The following is a 26,539-nucleotide window of genomic DNA, read 5'->3' on the forward strand; positions in this document are numbered from 1 at the left end:
CTAGGGTATCCTCATGAGTGCACACCTTCGAAAAACCAATAAATAGAGCCTATAAAATACTGTTTCATAATGCCACGCCTATCACAAAATGACCATCGGAGTGCAGTTGCGACATTGCCAGACGTTTTGGTGTAACCAGATTCATTAAACAGAAACTGAACAATCGTTTGCAGGCCACTGGATCCACCAATGACCGCCCTTGGAGCGGCTGTCCACGAGTTATGGCGGCTGTGCAGGACCGGTAGATCTCCTGACCAGTTTCAAGCAGCCACCATGATGAGACAGTCAGGAACCGTCTGTGAGCCTACAACATCCGGCCACGCTGACCTGCGAGGAGACCTATTCTTACCACGTGCCATCGTCAATTCCGTCTGCAATGGACTTGATGGATCCATTGGACAGACAAGGAATCAATGGAGCAATTGTCCTCTTTACTGAATCGCCATTCAACTTGAGGGTTGCTGATGGGCGTATTAGAGTGAATCGCAGACGAGGCGAGAGGCACTGGGACTGTTCTTTGATGGAGGTTGACAGATACAGGGGAGGCAGTATCATTGTGTGGGCGAGGTGTAACTGATCTCCATGTTATTGATGGAAACCTCACAGGTGTTCGCTACTGGAACAAATCCTTGCTCCTGTCGTAATTCCATACATGGCACAGCATCCACACATGATGTTTCAACAAGACAACGCTAGACCGCATGTTTCCAGAGTGTGTCCTATTTCTGACCCTGCACCATGTGGATGTGATGCCCTGGCCAGCAGTGTCGCCAGACCTCAATCACATAGAGCACTTGTGGGATGAACTAGGGAGACTCATCCACAGTAGAGACCCACAGCCATTGAACCTTCAACAGCTGCAGCAGGCCCTTGAACAGGAGTGGAGAAACATTCCTGCCGAGTTCGTGAACAGCTGGATTTTGAGGTTTTAACCCCAAAAATTCCAAAACAAAATGGCGGCTATTCAAGACATTTGAACTACAAATTTTGGCAATATGACTTGTAATCAATATGTGACATGTAATATGTGGTTTGAAGTTTGGACAACACATTAAAACCATAATGCACCAGTAATAAATTCAGATTTTTTTTCCCCCCAATTAAATTTAAACTTTTAACCCCTGAAACTAAAATATCAAAATGCCAGCTATAGAACCGATTATGACGGACACTTGACATGTTACATTATTTATGTACAACATGTTTAAACCATATGTATGTCATAAATTCAGAAAAAGATGTTTGTCTAACTAAAGTTGTGGTTTTAACCCCTAAAAAGTTAAAACAAATTGCGGCTTTACAACACATTCCAAATGAAGTTAATATTTGGCATAATGTTAAAAGCAAGAAAACTATTAAAATGATAATTTAGAAATGTTGGTTTCATAAATCGAAATGACTCGAATATGAATTTTCAACCACAAAAAGTAAACAATGTGGCCTTTTTCACTTAATGCACACTGTACACTAATTCTCCAATTAAAAGTTATTGCAGTAACTTGGAATTAACCTGCAAATTGAACCAGTGTATCATAAAACCTTAATAACCCCTACTTATAGTCTAATAATTTCACTGTGGTGGTGATGACCAACATGATAACCATATGCAACTTATAAAATCAGTGCCATTTATGCATTTGATGTGACCATCACTGCATTTACATATTCCTATAGAATGTAGACCTTATTTCTACAACTGTATCGCTGGATGAAACATTCTTTGGTACATTACCATATTACTTCAGAACATGCTTGTGAGATGGACATACATTTTAGTACAAGAATGTACAAATGTTCATCCCGTATGTTTCTTCGGCAAGTTGTGGACTGGGGCAGTCTGCTTAATTCCAGATTATAGCCTGATAATAAGCATGTTTCTTGGGATTGAGATTTGCAGAATAGCACAAAACAAGCTTTGTCATTTGTATGTTTCTATATCAGGGATATTGTACAACATGCAGATTAATGTCCCTATAGATTGCCACATATTGCAGTGAACCATAATAAACTCCAAACAATTTCCATACTGTTTTCTTGCTATGGCCCAGAAGTTGTGATACACTGTCACATCCTGCAATTGCATGGAATGATTGTAATGTTTTTAGGGTAATTGCTGATGAACATAAAGTTTGTTTTGTTTAATGACACCACAAAAGCACACAGATATATTTGGTTAAACATCAGCTATTATATGTCCAACAGTTGGTAATTCTGACAGTCTTAACGATGAAGCGATCTTAGCCCTAAGATCAACTTAAAGAAAGAAAGAAAAATGTTTTATTTAACGACGCACTCAACACATTTTAATTACGGTTATATGGCGTCAGACATATGGTTAAGGACCACACAGATATTGAGAGAGGAAACCCGCTGTCGCCACTTCATGGGCTACTCTTTCTGATTAGCAGCAAGTGATCTTTTATATGCACCATCCCACAGACAGGATAGCACATACCACGGCCTTTGATATACCAGTCGTGGTGCACTGGCTGTGGCGAGAAATAGCCCAAAATTAACCAAGAAAGCACTCCGACTATTATTTCAGTATGTGGGCATTGTGAACTATTTGATCCATGTCAGGCAACTTGTATGTAGATTTTTTTGGGAAAGGATTGGTCTACCCTTAAAACGTAGCAGTTGGTTTCAAAATTACTGTTTTAAGCAATACTTAAAGGTAGGGTCAACTCTAACAAGAGCCTTATGTGTTGGAAAGATGCATACCTGGACCACCAACACATACTGACACTTTAACAAATAAAAAACGTGTAATTTTAGAGTTAATAAAAATATATGATTATTCCTGCTAACTGGGGGCAGCCATTTTGTTTTGTTTTTGTGACTACCGGTGGTATAGCTTGGGGCGAAGTGTAAACAAATGCTCAAATTTATGACAAGACGCTTCGCTTTCATCAACCTGACTTGTAAAACATAAATCACTTGATAGTATAATAAACTATTTAACTAAATATATACTACTCAAAAGAATTTAAGGGTCAGACGATATTTTCGACATTATTTTCTGAATGTCAATTATATTAGCTAGACCATAATGTCACGCATGGTATTGTTCCATTTTGACGAAAGTGGGTCTAAGCAACCCATAAATGAATTAAAATCCACTGTCATTGACACTGTCGACTAGTTCTAATGGCGAAAACATGCTTACATTTGCACGTAAATTAGGGCGAAAGCGAAAGGTCTGCTAAGTGCCCATAAATTTCTTTTTCACAAAGCGCTTCATTTGCACGCTTTGCACGTGTATTCCATGTTCCCAATGCTGAATTTCCGTATAATTGAAGCTTGCGTTCGTGTACGGTGCACACTCCAAATTCGACAATGGTACGACTTCAACTGACTATCGAAGATCGAGGAAGGGCTATTGCTTGGCTTCAGGATGGCAATACGCAAAGAAATGTTGCTCGGAGACTTGGTGTCAGTCAGAGTGTCGTTGGCCGACTGTGGCAATGGTACCAAGCAACGAATTCTGTTCGAAATCGTCCACGTTCGGGAAGACCCCGAAGCACTACAAATAGAGAGGACCGCTACATCACCAATATGGCTCTATGTCAACGCACAACCACTGCACGCCGATTACGTGACAATCTGCGGACTGAGACTGGAACTCGAGTGTCTGATCAATCCATACGCAATCGTCTGAGAGCCAATATTCTATGCTGCCGTCGCCAGGCTGTTCGACCACCACTCCTACCACGTCACAGAACAGCCAGACGTCACTGGTGCACGCTTCATCTGCAGTGGCAACGCGTTCAGTGGGGTCGAGTGATGTTCACTGATGAGTCCAGGTTTAGTCTCCAGTTCAACGACGGTCGGGTTCGTGTCTACAGACGTCCTGGGGAGCGCTTCGCCGACGTTAACGTTAGACAACGTCACCGGTTCGGTGGTGGCAGCGTCATGGTGTGGGGCGGCATCTCTATCCACCACAGGGACCCCCCTCTATGTGGTGGATGGCAATCTGAATGGAATCCGCTATCTGAATGAGATTATCTGGCCGTTGGTTCTCCCAGGCCTTCAGCAGATTGGCGGCAGGGCAGTTCTGCAGGATGACAATGCCAGACCCCACCACGCCAGGGTGGTAACGGACTTTCTCAGACAACAAGGTATCGCCAGGATGGATTGGCCAGCATATTCACCTGACTTGGCCCCAATAGAGTACGCCTGGGACGAATTAGGCAGGAGAGTTCGGGATAACCATGCCCCTCCGGCCAACCTTCATGATCTGGGTCAACTTCTTATGGCAGAGTGGCAGGCCATTCCCCAAGAGTTCTTCAGACATCTGATCAACAGCATGAGGCAACGATGTGTCGATTGTATTCGCGCCAGGGGTGGATTCACACACTATTAAACGAATGTTCTAATGTGTAAAATCCATGTTTGACAACCTTCAACTTTGACAGCATGTCATGTGACTTTCTTGTATACAGTGACGTTTATTTGTGGTTTTTTGTAAATATGGAATAAATAAAAAAATTGGTGTAGTTTACATCATCAATCTAATACACTCTGAAACTTATTTGGTTATAAATTTTTGACCCTTAAATTCTTTTGAGTAGTATATTTCAATTTGCATCAATAGAACGAAATGGAGTTAATAGTATTTTTTTTTTTTTTTTTTAAACCAAAGAAAAAATGCATATTATTAGGCCTATTGGTAGGATACATTGGAGCAAAAATGACCACTCACGATATCCTAGTGATACTTTTCTTTTCTTTGGGACCACATAATTGGTCAGTTATTATTTTAGATGGGAATGTCTACTTAATCAAGGGTTTTACAGAATTACTTACAGTAATAAAGCAGGGTGGCTGATAATGCCCATTACGATTGGAGGGGTATCTGTGTGGTTACCACACAATACCCTGTGATCTTAATAAAAGAGGCACGTCTTTTTAGTGTGTCTAGACACAGTGTCTGGGGACCGTCTAAATATACACCTGCTAATCAGGAACTGCAGGTACAGACCACGGAAAGAAAAGACCAATTGACCAAGAAAACATTCCGATTATTGTTTCAGTACATGGATTAATTTATGTTTTTGTACATAATAGTTATTTCAAGACTTTGACAATGGTGGTTTATTTTGTATTGAAAAATAAACCACATACACACGTTGCTGTGTTACTGGGATGGATATTATTACAGAACATTGCGATGCAGTCGCAAAAATCAGGTATGTTTTCTTTCTTCAGTTCGAAGACTAATTCCTGACGTGACACGTTAGGTATTACTTAACCACCAGCTCGCCAGATGGTACATCTTACTGGGATGGTACAAAATGGCTGCGCCCGTTATATATAATAGGTGTCACATTTAACCGTTTTATCAATTAACTATGCAATTATACTTGTTGATATTAAGCAATAATGTGCATTATGTATTGTTGAATATGCATACCAGTCCAAAGGCTTTGCTTTAACATTCCTTCAAAACACAAGGCCTGATATAGGGCATATTATTTCTTCCTTAAATGGTCACAACTACCTGAATAGGTAAACAACTAATGCATGAACAAAGCAAGCCATACTATTAAAACAACAATTTCAACGAAATAGTACAAAAAAACCCAAAAAAACACAGCCCATTTTATTGTTAACATTTTAATGATTTTACACATACAATATATACAATGAAACAACTTTCTGGAAAATATTAACACATTTTATATGATCACCAACCAGAAATATGTTGGGTATCAAATTAAAAATAATGTAATGGCTAAAATATTTTAGTCCTGAATCAGAAACAAACCTTTCAAAAGACCATGAGGATCACTATCATAGTATCACTTTTTATTGTCATGATGAAGGGATTGAATTCTACAAAAACTAAACTTTAGGATTATGTTGCTTTTTAACACTTGTGACAGACACCCCCACCCTACCCACCCAAAAAAAAGTGTGTACCATTTCAACTAGTGAATCACTTAACCCTGGTTAGCAGCAATGGTATCAGAATTGTATTTAATCAACACCACTGTACTGTTTCTGTAACCCAGTGTATTTAATCAACACCAATGTTTCTGTAACCCTGTGTATTTAATCAACACCAAGTTTTTGTAACCGTGTATTTAATCAACACCACTGTACTGTTTCTGTAACCCAGTGTATTTAATCAACACCAGTGTACTGTTTCTGTAACCCAGTGTATTTAATCAACACCATGTTTCTGTAACCCCGTATATTTTCAAGAATACACTGTAAACAAAGATTTTCGCTACTTGATTCTTATAAACACACTTTAAAAAAAAATCAAAAAAAAATCTGAACAATTCAGCTGTGTACAAATGTACCAGATAATTAACCCTTTTTTAATTGCAGATATTTTATTCATTTGAAAATTCTGAACTCTTAGGACATTGCTTTTATATTGAAGTATTGATTTTCTATATATCTAACAGTATGACATTTTTACAAAGAAATAGACACATCATCAAATTACAGTACTGAAATCCATGGTTATATTTAACATTTAAAGTTCAATTATATAATTTAATTAGGTCACAGACATTGATACCAGTGATACAATAGCAGCCATATCTCAAGTAGAACACATTTAATGAGATAAAGTCTAGACTAGATAAAGTCTAGATGTTGTACAAAATTAATCCAAAGAGTTGACACTATATTATAAAAGGTACCAGATTGTGATAATTGTTTTAATTTTGGTCTATTTGTCATCATTTATTTAGAATCTACAGAAGTGATAAATCTGTATCTACTTAGTACTAATACAAACTGATTACTATAATGCCAATGTATTATTTGCTTGCTGTGTACAAAACAAATGGTGCAATCTTAAAACAAATCAGACAAAAAAAAGCAATTGGTAATTCCAACATGAAATCTTTTATTGCACTAAGAATTCTGGGTCAATTTTATAAACTAATAATTCGATATTAAAATCTTTCAGAAGGCATATGTGCAGTGTATTTTTGTTTCAATTAAAAGATGTTTACATTTCTACCTTAATGATATTTTTTAACAAAGAGCCCTAGGTATAATACTTGTCAGATTACAATATCGAGGTTAATTTAGTGAATAGCAAAATGTGAAAACAACAATTTTTCACCCCGGCTGTTAGCTGTAATCAATCTTATTTCAATCTTACTTTGAAACAAAATATAAGCTTCTTCATCATTTGTTAGTCTTAAGCAATCTTCAAGCAGATGGGAACTCCTCTTCAACGGGTTTTGTTATGAATACCTTTTTGTCATATTCCTCCGATGGTGGTTCTTCATTCTCCTCGTTGTTCTGGAATGAATGGTCAGGATTGCCCATCCCATTGGATTCTTGCTGTCGGAAATCTGGGCCTCCATACAAATAATCATCTTCAGTTTTTTCCGTTTTGATAGTTCCGTCAGGAATGAATTCATCGCCCTCACCCCTCTCTCCCTTGCGGCGCCGCTCCTTGCTGCGGCTTCTTCTCGACCTCTTTCTGTCGCGGGATCGGCTTCTCCGTCGTTCACGGGATCTACTTCTCCTTGCTCGTTTTCTTTCCTTACGAATGCCTGCCTCATCTTCATCACCTAGAGAAAGGGTTTTATTTCAAAATATGAAATGGTAAAATGACCAAATAAATATTCAGTTTATTCACATTGTGAAACAATTATAAGTGTTCGAAGCTATCACAGGATGCTGCGAGGTAATCATGATTGTGGATCAATCCATCAGGCATCTACAACAATCATCTCATATTAAAACAAATCAGTATATTGTAAAAATTATATTTGCACTGCCTTCAAACACTTGTTTCTAAGTTTTTATTTTTCATGCCAGACATGTTCAACCCCTGCAATTAAGAAAATGGCCACGACAAAAAATGTGCCGTGGAAAAAAGGAAGTGTCCACAGCAATTGTACCGTTAACATGTTTGCAACTCTGGATTGTAAGTAAATCTGAATGATGAGTTTATTTGTTTTGTTTGCCAATATGTTGTAAGATTCATTTATACCAGTGGCTATATTCATTGACTAACAGTAACGCAATGGGATTGTTAGAGGATGACAATTTATCATATACAGCATCCGCACTGACATGCTAGTTCTATCTTTATCTTTTAATTATATTACATCAAAGTGTCAGAATATATTTAATGAAATGCAGAATTTAAATAATGTTCTTAATAACGACATAATTTCTGTCAGGAAATATGTCACCAAGAGAGAATCTCCTGGGCTAAAAATTTGTGCGAATCTCCAAATCTGATTCGTGCCAGGATTCGCGCAAGCATAACACATCCGAATCTATTTGGATTCGCGTGAAATATTTCCACATTTTTATTAAATTGAATAATCAGTGAGTAAAATGTTACAGAATTAAAAAAAATATTCTTCTTCTTCTTTTTCTCCTCCGTATTGAACCACCTCGCCACAGGTGTACCAAGGACTATGTCCTTGTAGATATAGTTAACAATTTCATTGGAATGTGTATTTAAATATTTGAATAGTCTGGTTATCAAGCTTCAGTTTAAACTGGCTTCAAAAACGTAGCATACATTTTAATCAGGTACATATTCGAAACATACTGGTTTATCGAGACTAGTCTGGCCTGGAGCCAAGCAGTGGTTGGCCCATTTCTGTGAACCAAATTGCCCCTAAAGACAACCGAAAGGAACATGTTTGTTCAGTTCTTACATAATAACAATAAGACAGTAATTTAGTGTGCCAAATTTAGTAATAAGTCACATTTCTAGGTTAGTTCGCCGATATTATGTTCCTAACCTTGAATTACCTGTTCTTTTTAATCAAAAAAACTTTTTGTCAGTAGCGGAAATGTACTTCAGTAATAATACCCATACAAGCATTGAACCAATGCGCAAAATACATCGGCAAAAGTATTCCATGTGTTGTTTATGAATAAGCAACTTCGAAAAGTAACCTTGGGCTGAGTTCAGCCATACCGAGCGGAAAAAGAACTTCCGCTAGACCGGTTTATGTGCTTCACAGTAAACCAATTGGCCACGTTTGCTGGCTGAACTTGGTGCTGGTAAGACACCTAAAAAAAAAACTTTGTAAAGTTGTTTTTTTATTTATTTATTTTGGTTTTGGGGGGGGGGGGGGGGGGGGGGGGGAGGAGGAGAGAGAGAGAGGAGGAGAGCTTTGCTTTAACAATTGGATACACTGTTACTGACAAATTGGTTATTCTTTCCAGTAAATAGTAAGGGTTGTTTTATATACAGTCAGTAGCATGTGACACAGAATTCTATTGCATCTGAATGTGTTTAAAGAAAATCTTGTGATTAAAAAATCGTACCTTTTTCGAAATATGGATTTCAAATGAAATTACGTTAAGATATTTTATTGATCTATTTATTGTGTATGAAGCTAAAACAAGCATGTGAAAAGTGACTATCGTCAACCGTAACACTGTTGATTAAGTTCTCTCTGAATTTTTAACCCTGATCTCCCTTTCAAACCCAAGTAAATCGGTAAAATTTGTGTTTGTTTTTTTAATTAGACCACTCGGCACCAGAAATGGGTAGCATGTTTTGTTAATATAAATGTCGGAAAATTGTATTAAACTTTCGGGACGATCTCTATATATGTATATCATCAGGCTGACCATAACACTTCAAGCGACTTGTAGGAGTGTATAAACATTTTACTGAAAATAAACCACCTATAACGCACCATAGCCACAGTTCAACAATGTATAAGCTGTCACCCCCTTGTAATCCAGTGGTCCCTGCAATGCACGTGCTATGAACAATCAACATAGTGCAATGACCTAGTTGGAACTCACTTTAATGCTGGATCGAGTTCAGCCAGACAAAGCAGAAAAACGTCCGCTAGGTTGGTTTATGTGCTTCACAGTAAACCAAATGACATCATCAGAACCAATCAAATAGTTTGCAAACATTAGCGAAACGTTTGCTGGTTGAACTTTGTATGTATTTATATTTACATGTATTTCTGACCATGCCCGATGGAGCTCAGATTCAGATACTTCAGTAATAACGGTGCAGTTACTCTTCAATCTGCAATTTACTTCAGTAATGCAATCATGCAAATTGCTTTTAAAAACAGATTTACTGAATGAAAAACATAAATGATGGGTTTCTCATGCTTATCAAAAGACTAAAGACGGACAATAAGTGTGACATTGAAAAAAGTATTTTAAAAATAACTTGACTTAGATCTGACAGTGCCATCTGGTAGATAACTTCCATACTAATCAATTTTTATGTCCTTTTTATAGATAATATAACGGTAAAGACAATAAAATGAAAAATAAAAAGATGCATTCGTAAAGTCTTATGCAGTGTAGTTTTATATTAATATTTTCAATTAAATTTAAGAAACTTGTATATTTTTGAGTGGTTACTTACATTTTGCAGTTTAAAGGTAACCACAATTTTTTAAGGGAGTTTTGCAATTCCATAATGATAGCATGTGCTTTTGTACACAATAAATATCATATCCAGTGCATCAAGTGATGCTTTTTACATGCACCCGTTTATTTACATTACTAGTATATGCTGTTTTGTGAAAAATATTGCAGCTGCAATGTCTTAACCGTTATTTGCCCTTTTTTTGTGAAAATAGCCCATATGTTTACCATCGGGAATCTCAGTCTCTTTAACAGAGTTGTGGATGATCTATTATTTGAGGAATGTTTACCGTCAGGAATCTCGATTCTGTGTCTCTCTTTGCTGCGTGATCGTCTTCGCTCCCGACTCCGACTCCGCCGCCTGTCTCGGCTCCGGCTCCGTCGCCGCGGTCGTTCTCGTTCCCGGCTGCGAGACCGTGGTCGTCTCTCATCAGTCTGAATGCTAACAAACAACATAATTAACACCACTACAAAACACATTATTTACAACGAAAAAAGTCAAGCAACGTTCCTCTTGAAACAGGCAAACCGTAACTTACAAGACCAAAATGTAGTTCATTGCATGAAACTATTTCTCAAATTAGCATAGCATACCCTATTACCGTGTGGCTTATTGCAAAATGGAATTCTGAATAAAAACATTTGTCTAACCTAACGATTTTTTTTTGCTGTTTTGTTATTCATGCTTTCATGCATATAGTGAAATAAAAAATCCCCACCCAAGTTATTAATTTCCGGTTAGAAACACATACCAGTTTTGATGCAGTGATGTACATACACAAAGGGAAGGAACTCTCAGTTACCGCAGATGTTGGCTTTTGAAAAACCATGGCAAGTGAAAACTAAGCATTATTAATTTATGAAGTAATTGGTACATGTAAATGTAGAGATATACCTTGCAAAAATGAACCAATAAACCAATGTTTTCTTCTAATTTTATGTAGTTTGGTTCATTAGTGTAGTCTGATTTCTTTTCCCTATCAGGAATGGAGTTAATAAAAAAATCGATGAATGTGCAGGTAAATGTGTGTAGGAATCAACTTGTCTTGAATTTCAAGGCCTAGGCCTATTCTTACATACCTATTATTATTTCTTTTCCTTCTTTTTATTATTCTGTTTACTTTTGATTTGTCTTTGTATAAATTGCATTTCTTTTTTAAAGAAAGTTAAAAGTTACACGCTTACCATTTTCGGGACCTCACATAAGCTTTGTAAAGAAACTTGTTTTATGAACTAATCGAGACAATTTTACCGACTTTGCTGATTTCCGTGACAAGTTCATTTGTGTAGGCTACAGAAGCCACTATTTAATTCCTATATGTACAGTAAGCCTTATCAGACCGTGTGATCTATTACTTTACAAAAGTACACCGTTTCTAATTCATAATAAATTAAATGGGCAAAGGAGTTTTTATTGGATTGGTATGTCTTCGAAGATGTCTATTAAACCAGTTTTCCGATTTGTATAGCAAAGATAAGTACCGGTGATATATTATAAGTTTGCATGGATGCTATCGTTCTTATCACATTTATGTTTTTATGGTATTATTAAAGGGATATTCCTGAGTTTGCTGCACTTTTTAAGATGTTATCGACTAACAGAGACTTTTTAACGATTGTAATTACATATCAAATATATTTTTCTGCATAAAATATTAGTGGCTATATTATTAAACGTGTTTCTGATCGTTCTAATATTTGTATTAGGTTAAATTTCATCTTATTTCCTAAAATATTGTTTTTTAGTACGTACAAAATTATTTGAAGACAAAAGGCAGTTTGGGCTTCTTACAAATATTAAGACTACCAGAAACACACTGAATATACAGACACTGAGATTCTAAACAGGAAAATATATTTAATATGTAAGTGTAATCGTAGAAATATTTTATTAGTCGGAAACATGTTACAATGCAGCAAACTCAGGAATGTCCCTTTAACTGGTCTTTCTGTCAGCTACATAAGGTAAATAGTGGAAATCGATATACAAAATTATTTTACATACGCTGTTTGTTAAGTGCAACGTGCATTATTTTTCACTCGCGCCAAATTGAAATTACGTGCGCTGTACGAGCGCGATCACTCGTGCACCTGCAGCCTGTTATGGACAAAATATTAATAAATGTTACCGTACTATTGAGCATGAACATCAAGCATGTATCATCAAGCATGTACTGGTGTGAATATCACCAGAATTTGTAATTTTACCATCATGTTATCATGGTTAAAGGTAGCTAAAACCAATAACTTAAAAATTCTCGATACAAATAATCTGAACACAAATCCTGGATTGCAAGATATTTTAAACTGGAACAAATCATAAACTTCAATATACAGAACAGTAACACTGTAGAAATTTGCTGAGTATATTCTGCAGTGAAAGAAAGAAAGAAATGTTTTATTTAACGACGCACTCAACACATTTTATTTACGGTTATATGGCGTCAGACATATGGTTATGGACCACACAGATTTTGAGAGGAAACCCGCTGTCGCCACTTCATGGGCTACTCTTCCGATTAGCAGCAAGGGATCTTTTATTTGCGCTTCCCACAGGCAGGATAGCACAAACCATGGCCTTTGTTGAACCAGTTATGGATCACTGGTCGGTGCAAGTGGTTTACACCTACCCATTGAGCCTTGCGGAGCACTCACTCAGGGTTTGGAGTCGGTATCTGGATTAAAAATCCCATGCCTCGACTGGGATCCGAACCCAGTACCTACCAGCCTGTAGACCGATGGCCTGCCACGACGCCACCGAGGCTGGTCATTCTGCAGTGAAGTCACAGAAGTCTTTACAACCTTGGTATCACTGGAGAATACAAGACATTTCTAGTGATCACCTTTATCACTGTACCCACTTGACACTCACAAGGTTTACATATTTTCTGTGTTGGTAGAGAAAACTGTTTACAAATTACACAGCATTTTGATTGCTCTGAATCAGACCCTTCACTTTCATCATGGAAATCTGAATTGCTTTCACCAAGGTGAATGGTCCAGGCTGGGGTGATGAAGGTAAGTTTTTGTGTTCTTTCGAATTATCATCTTTTCAGTGCTTTGTTTATTTTAATTTAATTTAATTTATTTTTTAAATATTATTATCAGTACCCCTTATTATTTATAATTGTGTTTAGTTTATAATTTTAAAAAATAATTGCTTAAAGTAACAAATATTTTGACGGTCTCGCTCATTCTCTAAGTGATTCAGTCAACCAACAATGTGTGACGTTACAGATTTGTGTTAATATTATGTGGTCTTTATGCGTCCCCATACAAGCCATAACATGTCATTAGAAAAATTTATGGCTGGTAAGCTGACAAACCCAAATAGCAGACGACAGGTCTGGGACACATGGAATCTCGGAGAGTGAATTGGAAGGAAATAATACACACTTTTGCTAGAGAGGGATCAGTTACCATTTCAAGTTTTATGAAAATGGCACATGATTTATATATTTTTTTTTAACTTACAAAATGACGGATCCAAATGTTTTTGTTTTTTTTTGTAAATATTTATTCACAGAACCCATTTACATTTGTTATCTGGCCCAACCACAGGGATGAAGTGACAAGAGTTACAATATAAAATTAAACATTATCATTTTGGTATACAGATTGAAATTTTCATTCAGTATTTACAATTGTTATCACAAAGTTATACATGTATGTGTAATAAAGAAAGAAATGTTTTATTTAACGACACACTCAACACATTTTATTTACGGTTATATGGCGTCAGACATATGGTTAAGGACCACACAGGCAGGATAGCACAAACCATGGCCTTTGTTGAACCAGTTATGGATCACTGGTCGGTGCAAGTGGTTTACACCTACCCATTGAGCCTTGCGGAGCACTCACTCAGGGTTTGGAGTCGGTATCTGGATTAAAAATCCCATACCTCGACTGGGATCCGAACCCAGTACCTACCAGCCTGTAGACCGATAGCCTACCACGACGCTGATAATATGTGTAATATTAATGATACAGATAGAAAAAGATTTTATATTATGTAGCCCAAGTTCTCATAGTTTATAATTTTGGACTAGACATGTAAATTAATTAAACAAAAATTGACTATACAAAATGGGTTATGTGAGAGATTTTCTATTATATTGTATCTACTTATACACTCATCCCCCACCTAAGCCCATCAACCATCCCCCACCCCTCCAATAAAAAACACACAAAAAAGCACACAAAACATAACAAAAAACCCCAAAACAAACACACACACACATCGCTTCCTAATGTTTATTCCAAAAATAGCCAAGTCCATGGAGTCTGCGAGGCCGTGTTAACTGCTAGACAGACTGTAACGTATTTCTCAAATGACCATCTTTGACAGTTTCACAACCATATTTCATGAAGTTATTTTGTGTGTGGTAGAGGGGAATACACCTGTATAATAATATATTATGTAAATTAATACATTAATTAATTGTTAATGAAACCCCACAAAGTTGGCTCTGTGTAAGCAGAACATTTTGCCGACTTATCTATAAAACTTCAAAACAGTTTCTTTTTTAACCAGAAAATATATATCATAAAAAGAAATTTTGCCAATTTAAAATAAAATTCACCAATGGTCTTTAAAATCTGCCACTGGCGAAGTTGGTAGAGCTAGCCCTGCCCTAGCACAAGTTAGGCAGTACATGTTCAATATCCTTAATAAAATACTAACCCGTCTCGCATAGCATACTCATCTCTACCAGAGAATCGTGTGTTCACTTCCGGTCCTCCTTTACGCGTTCCACCCAAACCACCACCTGCAAAATGAACAAGTATATAATATTTTAATACTCATACCCCAGAGATAACCACCCCAAACCAACCTCGTATGAAATAGTAATACATGAGAATAAATGAGAACAAAAATATATAGAACGTTAAAATGTAAAAGCACTTAAAATTAATAAAACATTTCAGAGCACACCAGTGCTCTCGCTGCTCCATTTAAGCGGGGTGGCCCGCCCTGCTATTGCATTTTGCCGCCGTCCCTTTACGTTCTACCGCCCTCCTTTATTTTTCTGGGCCCCTCTTTATTTTCCCGCACCCTACTATATTTTTGCAGCACCCATCTTCGCTATTTCCAAATTCACACTTTTCCCCACAGAAAAATATTTCAATAAATCTGCATACTGGACATCAAAGGAAATAAGCCACTGTGCGTACGGAAAATCAACCGACAAAAAACTTCAGTAGCTTACGACAATTACCGTAACATAATTTAACAGCCTTTATTTTGTCCCATACCTGTATCCATTTGTATATTTGATACAAAATTTATATTTTATTTGAGCAATGAAAAAATTAAAAAGTTTTATCAATTAGGCAATCTCCATTAAAACCCCATTTATTTGGTGCCAAATTTGTCACGTGATCAGAATGTCTTTTGTGTCCATTAACAATCGTCTGATATTTTGTCCTCAATTACAGATTTTGTCCTCAATTACAGATTTAATTGGTTATAACTGATAAATTTTACTTTCTGTCATTTGTTTATTTAGCAATTCTTTATAAATTAGAAACTTTTAATTTTTGGGGAGATATCACCGCTTTTGAAAATAACGATAAAATCATTTATTTTGGGTGCCAAATAATATATACACCACCTTTACAAAAACAAAACTTTTTATCAGCTGGCGATATCAAAGCAATCGATTCATTCAATGAGGGGCGAGGCATACATAGTCCAGTGGTACAGCGCTCGCTTGATGTGCAGTCGGTTTGGAATCGATCCCTGTTAGTGGGCCTATTGCGCTATTTCTCGCTCCAGCCAGTGCACCACGACTGGTACATCAAAGGCTGTGGTATGTGCTATCCCAGGCTGCAAAATTACCGGGTTCGCATCGCAAAAAGTGATACAAAATCTTGCGATCGCGATGCAATATTGTAACAATGAGTAGCAGTTTGTGATGCATGTTTTTTGTAACCAAATTGATCTTTGAATTGAGATCGTGGGAGAAGAACGCACTTAGGGGTGTTGATTTTTCCGTGATCGCAGCCAAGGTAACTGATTCGCCAATGATAAACATTTTAAAAATTTATCTTAGTGTACAACCTTCTCACGTGTGTTAGTATTTCAAATAGAAAATACTGTCAGAATACGCGGAGGATGTTTGACGTTTTAACAAGAACAGTGACGTTTTTATTTTATTAGTGGCAAAAACTATCGTGAAAATGTAAAATGAAAGCTTGATTGCGAATTATTTTAGCCGTGAAAATGTTTGCGTATACATAGAGTATTATCGACTAATTAACAGCTTGGCGTTTTTAATTTCGAATTGCCTCGGCAAATAATATTCCGGTAAAATACGTATATATATCGTTTAAGAAGGTGTATGTCTTTCCACAAAGTTGACCAACACACAAGAATATATGGTAACCAAGCTTCTTCTTTTTTTCTTTTTTCTTTTTATACTTGTTCGGTTGGTGTGTTTTTTTGTTTGTTTTTTTGAAGGGTGGGGCATTGCATGGCCGCCTTTCTTTAATTTTCACCCAGCGAGAACACTGCATACAGAAAGACATCTGACAATTGCAGACAAGTATGATGGTCTGCCCATGTGCGGGTGTACTAATATACATCCGGCAAGGGAAGACAATTCTGCAGTGGAGGTTATGAATCAGGTTGTACAGCATTTTTGATATGCTAGCACAGTAAATTGAATAAGACTTATTTTGGATGTAAATAAACACCAGTGTAAGTAATTGTAACATAGGAGGTAAAATATTTTATTTAATTAATAACAAATGGAACAAGTTATAATAGATGTGGTACCAAATATTAAAAAAAAAATTCTGATTCATTCATTCATTATTATTTTATTTTTTTAAACAAAACTGGTCCTCCCCTTGCTAAGAAATGAGCTATTGGATGTCAAACATTTGGTAATTTCCTGACACAGAGGTCTTAGCAAAGACACCCGCTCCATTTTTCTGTTTGTAGCAAGGAATTTTTTATATGCACCATCCCACTGACAAGATATCACATTATCACAGCCTTTGATATACCAGTCGTTGTGCACTGGCTGGAACGAGAAATAGCCCAATGGGCCCACCGACAGGGATTGATCCCAAACCAACCACGCATCAAACGAAAACCTCACAACTGGGCTATGTCCCGCCCACCCCATGATAAGCTCATAACTAGTTATCTTGGCCTCCAGGGCTTATTTTCTGTCAAATACAGTTAATGCTCACATTTACTTAATTAGTTGTTTATGTACTTACAGTACTACCAGGCCTGCACAAATTGCACAAACGACCGTTTCATTTGTGCATCGGTTATGCCATTTTATTTGGCATAACCAATTTATCATTCGTGTAAAATTTACTGAATGATTAATCCCGGCAACGTACCAACATATTTTTATCGCAAGTACAAACATTAAGACTTATTCCCGACACAGTGCTTTTTTGTAGCACGTAACGTAACCAGTCAAGTTTGTATAAATATCTTGCGAAGTAGGTGCATTCCCATTGGTTGTTAGAAGGCATTATAGCTGAATTTAACCAATCAAAAATGGCGATATTGTGATGATCATTACAATCTCGAACCAGTCACAGTGACCTTATTATTAACTGTAATTCCGAATCGGATAGTGACAGTGACGATGACGATTTGCGCAGGCCTGTACTACATACCTGGATGTAACAGATGTGTTTTTTAATTGATTTTAAGAATAGAATACCTTGTATGTTCATGTATATCAAAGCCAGTTGATGTATAATAAGACGACCTTACCTAACCTTCTAGGTCTCCAACCCTTAACTGTGCGGCCACGTTCCACATCCACTAGAACACGCCTTCCATCAATTTTCTTACCATCTGCATGTTTATAGGCAGCTACATTTAAAAAAAAAAAAAAAATTAAAATAATAATTTAGATGTGTTGGATCAGACCTAGAATTTATAGTGGAAGAAATCTTTTTCTCTACTTTCAGATACATCTGTATTTATGTATGAACAAAATAATATTTATTAATTGATCCAAATCACTTAATGAAAAAATAGAAATAATTTGTATGTGTTTTTTTTTCCTGATTTTATGAAAGTAGAAAAAAAGAAACTAACACTATTGCGGCTAAGTTTTCTGAAATAAAACATCATTAATAATCATTTATTAGTTAAGCAAACCACAAATACTACATTGTAGCCTTAATTTGGTACATCAAATTTTTTTGACTGATCTGTTACATGTATTTCAGCCAATCGTTTAGACTGACTGTTATGTGGTTTGCTCAAAAATTTAATTTTAAAAATTATTTATTTGCATCTTGTCATCTTCTTGCAAACAGAAACCCTGAAATCAAACTTACCTGAAATTCAAAATTGCTAAAAAAAATTAGTTTGATTAAAATATGGTTTAACAATTAGGGTTGAAAAAGAAAAAACTGATGGCTTTACATTAATAAATTATGGGTCAGAGCAGATATAGAAAACGTACATCCCTACCTACCAGGTTGTTTGTTCACTAGCTTGGAATGCACTATCTCCCTTGATGGTTACTGTCATAACACCATCCAGATGGCTCTGTGATGATTTTACTTCAACTTACCCGGAAACCAATAAATATTACCACATAGATCACAACATTTAACCACCCACATTTTTTTTTTAAACTGTCGTTTTTCTTTTCTTTCAAAGAAATCAAAGAGCTTATTGGTACTTTTCCAGAGTAGAGTACTAATATCACTTTTTTAATTTTTACTTAGAACTCAACATAGTTAATGAATTTATTTATTTTTATTATTTTCATTTACACATTACTAAAAGACTAAAACCCATTTAGTAAACACTCCACTTTTACATATTTATGAATTCACGAAAAATGCTGTCCTATTATAAAATAATAAAAGCTGTATTTTTGGGGTTGAAATCAAACTGTAACAGTAGTTTTTATTTAGATTTTCCACTAAACCCACATCTTACCACTTTATACAAACCCACAGCTATAGCAGAAATCTTTGGTTTGTTTAGGTAACAAGATGCCCATAGGCCATCAAGTTGACTCTGAAGGAAAAAAATAGGAGAACCATTTTAGTGGTGGACCCCACATATACTAAAACACGCACTTTAGAAAACAAGAACTTACCAGTTACCCAATATGAACAATAATTTTATTTCACTTACCATCTCAAAGCATTTTTGTGGGTATTTTTTCAGCATATTAAAGAAACAATACACTTACCATCTGGAACTGCTTAGGGATATTAATTTTAAAAAAACCAACCCAGATTTATAAATTTTTGTTATTTCAGTGGTAAAGTAAATGGGACATCCCATGTCCCATGATTTAGTGTTTGTTTTTAAAAGTGTTTATTTCTACAGATTACAACCAAAAAATACTCACTTTTAAAAAAACAAACACTTTCAGCTGGTTATTTTTACAGACATTAATTCAAACATCAAATTTGTTTATTGTTTTTGTTTTTTTAGTAAAGACAGTATGTATATTTCCAGTTTAATAGACCAGTTAAAGAAACAAAAGTTGTTTTTGTGCTGCCACATTTTCTTTCTCCCTATGTACTAGGAATAACACATATATATGTAGCATATTTTCATATATTTCTTTCACAATACAGATGTCATTTGCTAGACTAAACAATGTCACTATGATTATATCCATTTGTTTTATGTAGGGGAAAAAAAAGAAGAACACTGACTAAGCAAAATGACCAAATTTCTATCTAACTGCTCTTATCTGTCTAACCCAAATGTATAACAAACACTTATTATTTATGTTTTTATTGTTGCTGTTATTATTATTTTATTTCTTCTAATGACTTTTCCCTTAAATGATGGTTAGTTTCACAGGCATGAGAGTGTACAGTTGGAAGTCTCACTGAACACTGATAAAAAGTATGCAAGTCATCCATGAAAAGAACTTTGAAATTGATATGGTCACCTGCTGGCAACCACAAGAAAAACAGATACCATCTGCATTTACAATGTATGGTTAAAATATGTCATCATGGCTAAAACATGTAGTGGAATAAATGCTATATAGTAAACATTTATTTCTTTTACATAAAAAAGTACTATGATACTTTGTTGGCCCTATACATATATTTAACCTTCAGGACCCATATTTTCTAAGCTATCTTAGCACAACAATATCGTAAAACTGTCGTAGGCTATGCTGTGTGTCGTAGTGACATCATAGCATATACAGTTTTATGTTTGAAAATCTGTAGCCAGAACACTGGTGGTAACATATCTCATAATGCTTTATACAGCATGCACTGGCTTCACTATATCATATTACTTGTAATTTTGAACACCCAAATAGAAATATTTACAACACAGATGAATTTCCTGTTGTTTTGTTTTTTATAAATGGTGGCCTAATATTGATCTCCTTTTTTGACAAATTTTTCAAGTTTTGAGCTACAATAGCAGAATGTCAGTAATTTTGGGAGAATTGATAATGCATTTTCTTCTTGTTTTTATGTTGTTTCCACCGACTACAAGAACTATATTATAATGCTCTCAAACTTTGTTTTCCTCAGTGTCTTAGTTTACAAAATGCAACCCGTGCTTTGCACAGTAAAGTTTGGATGGGGCGTGCTGGCTTTATACCAACATAGTGGCCTCCCATTATGGTTGTATTTATGTATGCGGTATTTAGCATAATGTAGTCAACTGGACTGGAGTGCAAAAGGATCCTTGTGAAATGTGGCATGGGGCAAGTACAAATGAAGAGGAGAAGCTGTCCTTGTGAGATGATTATAGAGCATGATCTATCCTTTCACAGTGTGCCAAGTCTCAATTTGATCACTTCACTCACTACAGGTGGACGCTGGTTCAAGTAAAGCCGTGTTCTTACGCTTTGTCGGAAAATGGCGGACTGCAAAAATGAACCGAGTTAACAAAGTTTCTTGTGAAACTAAACAAATCTGCAACCGAACTTTTCAGCTGTTGATTGAGGCTTATGGCGAAGATTGCATGTCTCGTGCACGAGTTTCTGAATGGCATAAACGATTTTCAGAAGGCAAAGAAAGTGTGACAGACAATGCTCGCCCAGGCCGTCCACACACAACAGTTACTGATGAAAACATTGAAAAAGTGTGTGATGCAATTAACAAAGATCGAAGGTTGAGTGTTCGAGCAATAGCTGAGGAAGTTCATTTGGATAGGGAGTGTTCGGCGTATTTTAACTGAAAAATTAAACATGAGAACGGTTTGTGCAAAAATGGTTCCAAAAATGCTGTCAGATGAACAAAAAGGACGTCACAACGAACTGTGTTTGGACCTTTTGAAACACATTGAGGATGAACCAGATTTGTTAGATTCTGTAATTGCCTGCGATGAAACTTGGATATTTACATATGACCTGGAAACCAAGCGACAGTCAATGCAGTGGAAGACTCTGACCTCTCCAAGACCCCAAAAAGCACGAAAGAGTCCTTTGAAGTTCAAGGCCATGTTGATTGTGTTGTTTGATGTCACGGGTATTGTGATAGCAGAGTGGGTTCCCAGCAGCCAGACGATAAATCAGCTATATTATATTCACATGGCTGTTAACAAAAATAAAATGTTGTGACTGAAATTTCAAGGTACAGGGCATCCAAAATGATAATGTTTTATATGACAATTGTAGTCCACTTTATTTAGGCTTGACCGCCAGCTAATGGACTGCAAATCAAATATTCAAATACATTTACATTGGGTGGCCCGTGTGTTATTGCAAATTCATTATGGGAGGGGGAGGGGTAGGGGGTCGTTAAAAATTGGGGTAAAAGCCAATGTCTGATACTGCAATACGCTAATGTGGAATAGTCCTTTGTTGATCTTTGTGTCTATTTAACAATACGTAACACAAAATCTTGCAGTTTTAATACCCCCTCCCCTTGTAATGTTTTGTGACCATGTCATATTTTACTTTGGGGTCTTTAGTAATACATATATGTTAACATAAAATGGCAATGACTGGTTGCATTTTACTTTATGAATTAACATTACGTTGCACAATAACCAACCCCACCCCTCAATTACGTTTTGTCACACATCCCATAATTCCCTCAGTGCATGTTGCGTAGTTCTCGAATGACCCATTATTCAATCGTAAATAATAAAGAAGTAACATAATACCCAATCTAATAATCTCCCAGCAGAACTATTACATTGTAACAGTGTTCAAACTCGCACGTGCTGTTAGTCACATGATGTGACATCGGGTACGGCCATTACTTCAAAGGGAGCGAGTAGCACATTTAAATTAAAGTGTTTTTTTCACTTAATTTACAACTATTGTAGTAACAGGGGTTTTTTTTAATTACAAAAACCATACCAAAAATGATTTAAAAAAACAAAAAATAAAACAATAAACTTTTTGAAAAAAAAGTACAAAACATATGTACATACCTTTTTACAAAATAAGATCGTCTGCTTAAAATAGCACCGCAAATGACAGTGCAGGGTGCACATTAAGTCAATACTTTACTTTCTACGTCCGTTCGGACTGTCACTATCTAAATAGTGGATTGGACGTGTTGCGATAGATCCCAAATGTATGAATTAAAACAAAAAGTTGTATTCTTCTACCAAAACTGTATTATATCGGACAATGTAGGCATTATTATTAAAAACTACGACTCAACAGACTGTATCAAAACAGGATACACCTAATTTGCATATCCAGGTCAGACTTGTTCGTCACGTGTTCGTAATCAATCAGAAAACCAAAACGAAACTTTTTCGATGTCAGTTTTTTTAAAATATACTATTAGCTAAATTTGTAAACATTTTTATGAGTTCAAGTGTCCACGATGAGAGCAATTTTGGGAATCTTTATTGGGAAACCGTTGGGTCGTAATTGGGAAAAGGTTTGATATTGGATTGGGAATTTACATTATGTATGGTAGATTATACCCATCCGATGGGTACCTAAAGGGAGGGGGTCAGTGGGGCAAAGGAAACGGCCGAAGTGATCGGGTTGACATTACGGAAACCGAAAACGGCCTAAGTCATTCTCATAAAAAAAAAAAAAAAAATGACTGAAAAAATAATTTCCACAATTTCTCTGACAAAGGAAATCCGTCTCACAGCGGACAGTTAACAGCAATGTATTCATGTTTTGACAAAACTGTGCGAATGTGTAAGGAGGAAGCGACCAGAATTGTGGACAAATGGGTGGATTTTGCACCAGGACAACGCGCCAGCTCACGTTTTATCTGTAAAGCAATATTTAGCTAAAAAAGGTATCACCATACTTGAGCACCCACCCTATTCACCAGATTTAGCTCCCTGCGACTTCTACCTGTTCCCAAAGATAAAGTTCATGCTGAAAGGAACACATCTTTTGTCTGTGGAAGAGGTGAAAGCAAAAACAACGGAACTCCCCGGCAGCATTACAAAACATGACCTGCGGAATTGCTTTGGAATGTGGAAGGATTGTATGCAGTTGTGTGTCAACTCAGAAGGGAACTACTTTGAAGGCGATCATAGTTGATTGTCTTAATTTTATAAATAAAAGGAGTTATAGAGTCAGTCTCGTTTCTTTTGTGTCGGACCTCGTACATATATTATCCAGTGATGAGATACATGGTCAAAACTATACAAATATATCGAGTGCAAAAAAGGTGTGTGTGTGTGTGGGGGGGGGGGGGGGAAGAGGAAGAGAGATCGTAAAGTTGAAGTATTACAACAGCTGCTATTGGAAAAGTAATACCTACATCTCACTGTTTAACTTTGTAAAGGCGAGACAAAAAACCCAACAACATTCCTATTTTCATCCTGTTAAATACTGTAAAACGGGTATTATTTGCGAATGTGTAATTTCGCGTTTTTAATTTAGCCGCCGCAAATAATAAAATCCATTAGAACAAAAAAACTACAAAAAAAACCAACAAACAGTTTAGCAATTTTGGCATGCTGTTCTACATCATAGTGTCTATATTCACTGTGTTTTTGTTTACGATTTGTAGAAGTGTTTAATTTATCAACAGCATCATTGGCGGCCTGTGTCGATTGAACTTCTTTGATTGTTAAACACGTTGAAGGGTCAGGTAAACCAACAGTTTCAGGTTTGTCCGCGCTTTTTTTTTTAACCACTGCAAAATTGAACCTGCCATAACGCTGTTTTTGTGAAGAATGATAAATGTAGTTGATTTTTGGAACAGACATTCTTACTGGTATTGTTAAGCTGTGAATAAACATTTAGAAATTAGTATAATGAGCCATTTTTAATTGGCCAATCAAAATAAGGGACACAAATGGTTTCGTAAACTTCCGGAAAAACGTCATGGACAGGTGACAAAAACAAAAGAGGTGAGACGTTTTTAGCAACTGGTGTTTAAACATTAACACAAGATAACTAGTACAAGTGTTTGTCTTTATTTCACACTTTCTGGAGAGTTGATTGAACCACATCTTGGATTAATTTCATTAACTGTACACACAGTGTGGTCGCCGCTGGACATCTGGCTGCAGCACTTAGCGGAGTCACTTGGAAAGGGATAATATTACGTATACCTCTGTTGACCACTCTAGTGTCGATTTAATGTTATGTACCAAAGTATAGTTTTGTATGTGTTAGTAATTTTAAAAACAAACAAAAACCAAAAACCATGACACCGCGAAAATTAAAAACCGCAAACTGCCCGCATTTTTGATATCGCAGAAATTTACTGCTGCGAATAATACCCGTTTTACAGTATCGTACACAATTCATTTTAAAAAAAAGAGTAAACAGTTATCATCACCAATAATACACTAAATTTGTCATAATTTGGCAAATATCAAGTCTTTGTAATTTTGAGTTTATTTCCATACATGCATGCACACAAAGGCAACATGGATATAAAAGAATGTCTGTAAAAGAACGTTAAGACTCATACATTCTTAATTAATAAAACCTAATAAATTAGATGTAGTATTCTTAATTAATGAAACCTAATAAATTAGATAGAGTATTTGTATTTGTATTTTCCGGGGCCCATATTTCCGAAGCTATCTTAGCACTACAATACCATAAAACTGTCAGGGACTATGCATGATGTGTGTCTTAGTCATGACATAGCTTGCAACGGTTTTACAATATTGAAGTAGTTGGAAATATGTGGCCTGTAGTTTTTCAAAGTTTAAAATTAACAATTCTAATAAAATGGAAGGGAAGGTTAGAATTACATAACATTTATGTAAAGGCTAGTGTTGTGAACCAGTTGGAATCACTGATCATCAGCTATAATGGGTTTACACCAACCAATCAACTTTTAATCAGTTAGATCAATATGGACATGTATAAAAAGGATTAAAAAAAAAAGTATGAGCACCATGCACCTTTTGTCGTGTTAACTGGGATAGGCCCTACATTGGCCTACAAATGGCTAATTTCACCTTTTAAAACTGCAGGTGAGATATCTGGCCCGACATCATGCATGTCAACATACTGTACACAGTACATTCCCCAGTTAATATTTCCCGTCGTTTTGCACACGACACTCACTTGACAGTATGACAGATTTAGTTTTCCTTTGTTCAATGGAAAATACCTTGGAATTTTGAGTTGAAAAGGTGGCTTTTGGCAAGTATTTTCCCTTGACAACAATGGCGGCACATTGCGGTCATGTCGAAGAATCGATACCAGGTAGCTAATTCTGACAGCTAATTTGATAATAAATTTGATTGTATTACCAACAACAAAAATCACCAAATGCTGGGATATGAATTGTAGCTTGTTTTTTTAATACAAAATTCTTATCAGAAAAACACAGTTATTGGGAATAATGGAGTGAGAGTGAGAGTGAGAGTGAGAGTGAGAGTGAGAGTGTGAGTGTGAGTGTGTGAGAGAGTGAGAGTGAGAGTGAGAGTGAGAGAGAGTGTGTGTGTGTGTGTGTGTGTGTGTGTGTGTGTGTGTGTTTTGAATATGAACCAAATGGACCCTTTTTCTATTTTGTTTTTGCACCCCCAGAAACTCCATATGTATAAACCTGTATGTTTTAGTTCTGAAAGCAGACCATTTGTTTCAGCGGGGGACGGGGTGTGTGTTAGTCCAGACCCCCCGAACCCCTGCAGCCTATGCCCCTGAAATCTATTTTATATATTAATAAAACATTTAAGTGAATATGTGCGAGTAAAAGTTATAAATTTGTACCCACTCAACATGGTTTTTGTTCAAAATTAATCCAGTCATCTGAAGGTTAACAAGTTCTATTTAAAGAAATTGTAACAATGTAACATTCT

General features: G+C 36.2%; 1 protein-coding gene across 1 annotated transcript in view; it reads right to left on the minus strand.

Moving 5' to 3' along the window:
* Positions 1-5,588: 5,588 nt before the first annotated feature.
* Positions 5,589-26,539, minus strand: part of LOC121380503 (U1 small nuclear ribonucleoprotein 70 kDa-like) — a 100,835-nt gene continuing 79,884 nt past the window's right edge. Inside the window, exons 7-10 of the mRNA XM_041509332.1 lie at positions 18,098-18,199; positions 15,035-15,119; positions 10,638-10,789; positions 5,589-7,544 (exon numbers count right to left, since the gene is read on the minus strand). Of these exons, the coding sequence (XP_041365266.1) occupies positions 7,177-7,544; positions 10,638-10,789; positions 15,035-15,119; positions 18,098-18,199 (707 nt within the window). The 3' untranslated portion in view covers positions 5,589-7,176. The remainder of the gene's footprint in view (positions 7,545-10,637; positions 10,790-15,034; positions 15,120-18,097; positions 18,200-26,539) is intronic.

The sequence above is a fragment of the Gigantopelta aegis genome, chromosome 9 (assembly GCF_016097555.1).
Source record: "Gigantopelta aegis isolate Gae_Host chromosome 9, Gae_host_genome, whole genome shotgun sequence".
Classification (NCBI taxonomy): Eukaryota; Metazoa; Mollusca; class Gastropoda; order Neomphalida; family Peltospiridae; genus Gigantopelta; species Gigantopelta aegis.